This window comes from Tachysurus vachellii, chromosome 14 (assembly GCF_030014155.1).
Source record: "Tachysurus vachellii isolate PV-2020 chromosome 14, HZAU_Pvac_v1, whole genome shotgun sequence".
NCBI lineage: Eukaryota > Metazoa > Chordata > Actinopteri > Siluriformes > Bagridae > Tachysurus > Tachysurus vachellii.
This window is the reverse complement of record NC_083473.1, coordinates 4,675,972-4,678,471: the sequence shown is the minus strand read 5'-3', so window position 1 is coordinate 4,678,471 and position 2,500 is coordinate 4,675,972. Positions and strand designations below refer to the sequence as shown.

The 2,500-nt window shown below is 43.9% G+C and overlaps 2 protein-coding genes across 2 annotated transcripts in view; both read right to left on the bottom strand.

The window, feature by feature from the left end:
* The window catches only part of gpx3 (glutathione peroxidase 3), a 257,310-nt gene that overhangs the window by 148,193 nt on the left and 106,617 nt on the right, over window positions 1–2,500 (bottom strand). The gene's annotated exons all lie outside the window — the stretch shown is intronic.
* Window positions 539–2,500, bottom strand: part of LOC132857080 (platelet-derived growth factor receptor-like protein) — a 3,594-nt gene continuing 1,632 nt past the window's right edge. Inside the window, exons 4-6 of the mRNA XM_060887051.1 lie at window positions 1,438–1,731; window positions 877–1,016; window positions 539–782 (exon numbers count right to left, since the gene is read on the bottom strand). Of these exons, the coding sequence (XP_060743034.1) occupies window positions 564–782; window positions 877–1,016; window positions 1,438–1,731 (653 nt within the window). The 3' untranslated portion in view covers window positions 539–563. The remainder of the gene's footprint in view (window positions 783–876; window positions 1,017–1,437; window positions 1,732–2,500) is intronic.

The window sequence follows — 2,500 nt, the reverse complement described above, 5'->3', positions numbered from 1 at the left end:
TAGCTTAACAACAGAATCAAATTGAGAACAAAAAGCTTGTGAAAACCTCACATGAAAACCAGGACATAGAGACATGTAACAGGTAGAGTCAAGCAGCAGAACACTGATCATCATTAAAAAAAATTGTTGTGAAAGCATTAGACAAGCTGTTATTAAATGCAATGGCATGCTGGATTTATCCAATCAGGGTTGTGGCTATGCAAATATGCAAATAAGAATAAGGTTGCACCAGGGTTTAGATGTGTTTAGGTGTACAGTGTAAAACAAGGTCATATTATGATGAGCGAGGATTTAGTGTTAACCCCAGGTATGAGTGTGAAACCTCAAACTATACAACCCAGGATTCTATATACTCAGTTTACTAGGACCCAGGGGAACTATTTATAGATATATAGCTGGATCATGGGTGAGAACTGGCAGGTGACCAATTTGGGGTGAAAATCAAAATGGCAAAAAATCTTTTTCAAAAAAGCAAAGTTATAGGCTTTAGTTGTATATATGTACTTTTTTGAGAAAAAAAAAATTAAAAAAGAAGTCTGTTTGAGATGCAGAATCTCAGGTTCTCAGGTTGTGTGTGGTTTGTTGGAGTTGTCTTTCTTCTGCACGTTGACGTTGGTGGAGACGGAGCGTGAGCCCTGCAGGTTCTGAGCAGTGCAGGTGTAGGTTCCCTTGTCCACCTCCCTCACTTCATCCACCTGCAGTACTGACTGCGAGCGTTGCCGGCTGAGTCCGTCCACCTGCACCGTCTGCGTGGTCTCCTGCGTGTAGAGCGGCCGGCCGATCTGAAAACACACACATCATACCCATTTATAGGGTGTGTCATACCTTGTTTCTAACTGCACATTTCCTGTCAGACCCATCACTCTGTGGACTGACCTTTTGCCCAGGATACTCCCATGTGAAATCCACCGCCACGTCCTGTTCTCCCACCACTATGCAGGAGAGCTGCAGGTTCACACCCACAAACACAGAGGAAGATGAAGCCTGGAGCACAGGGACAGGAGGAGCAGCTGGGTCTGGAACAGACAGAGGTCACATCTACAGTTCTACACTACAGGAATTCATCCATCCATCTATCCATCTTACAGTATGTGTAGCATGTATTAGATGTGGTAGATGTTGTGGATGAGTGGGATGTGGTGGATGTGTTAGATGTCTTGGATATGTAGGACATGGTTTGTTAGACATGTTACTGTAGATGTTTTGGATGTGTTAGACATGTTGGACGTGTTAGATGTTTTGGACATGTAGGATAAGTTGGATGTGTTAAACGTGTTGGAGCGGTTGGAGGTGTTCAATATTTTGAATGTGTTAGATGTGTTAGACGTGTTAGATGTGCAGGACATACAGTATGAGATTGGTTAGGATTAAAGGACTTGTTTGGATGTGAAGGAGATGTTAGATGTGTTAGACGTGCTATACTAGATGTGCACTCACAGTGAACGTAGATGAGCATGTACTTGATGGAGCTCTGCCGGAGGTTGCCCACACTGGCCACACAGTACAGAGAGCCAGCGTGATGTGCTTTGGGCCTGTAGATGGTGAAGCCACGTGTCACATCATACGAGATCTCGGATCCGTCCACCTTTACCTCTACGGGTGGGAACTCACGGTGCAGGGTGACTTTGGCCTGTGGGGTAGTGACCTGACATGGCAGCACCGTGGGCCAGTTACTTCTGAGCTGGATAACCTCATAATAATCCGACGATGGCACGAAAAGCTCCTGAGGGTCTGACACCATAGATATGAGACGTTTTATTATCTGTATTCATGTACAAAACACTTTTTTATTTCATTCATTCATTTTCTACCGCTTATCCGAACTACCTCGGGTCACGGGGAGCCTGTGCCTATCTCAGGCGTCATCGGGCATCAAGGCAGGATACACCCTGGACGGAGTGCCAACCCATCACAGGGCACACACACACTCTTATTCACTCACACACTCACACACTACGGACAATTTTCCAGAGATGCCAATCAACCTACCATGCATGTCTTTGGACCGGGGAAGAAAACCGGAGTACCCGGAGGAAACCCCCGAGGCACGGGGAGAACATGCAAACTCTACACACACAAGGTGTAGGTGGGAATCGAACCCCCAACCCTGGAGGTGTGAGGCGAACGTGCTAACCACTAAACCACCGTGTCTCCCCACTTTTATATTTCTTTAAAGCTAATTATTTTAAATTATTATGCTATCAATAATTCTTCTTCTTCTTCTTCTTCTTCTTCTTCTTCTTCTTCTTCCGTTGAGTAATTTACACGTTTTATATATTATAATAAAATGTGTCTTACCATGTACCTTCAGATGCGTCTTACCTTGACAGAAAAATGTGTTTGAAGAGCATATATGGTAATTTTTTATAGAAATTGGTCTTAAAATGATCAGTGAAGCTTTATAACATACACACAGGACTCAGTGTTAAAGATTTGAAGCATTGGATATGATGTCATTCCTGCACTACACCACAATCACTATTTTACACAGACAGTCACA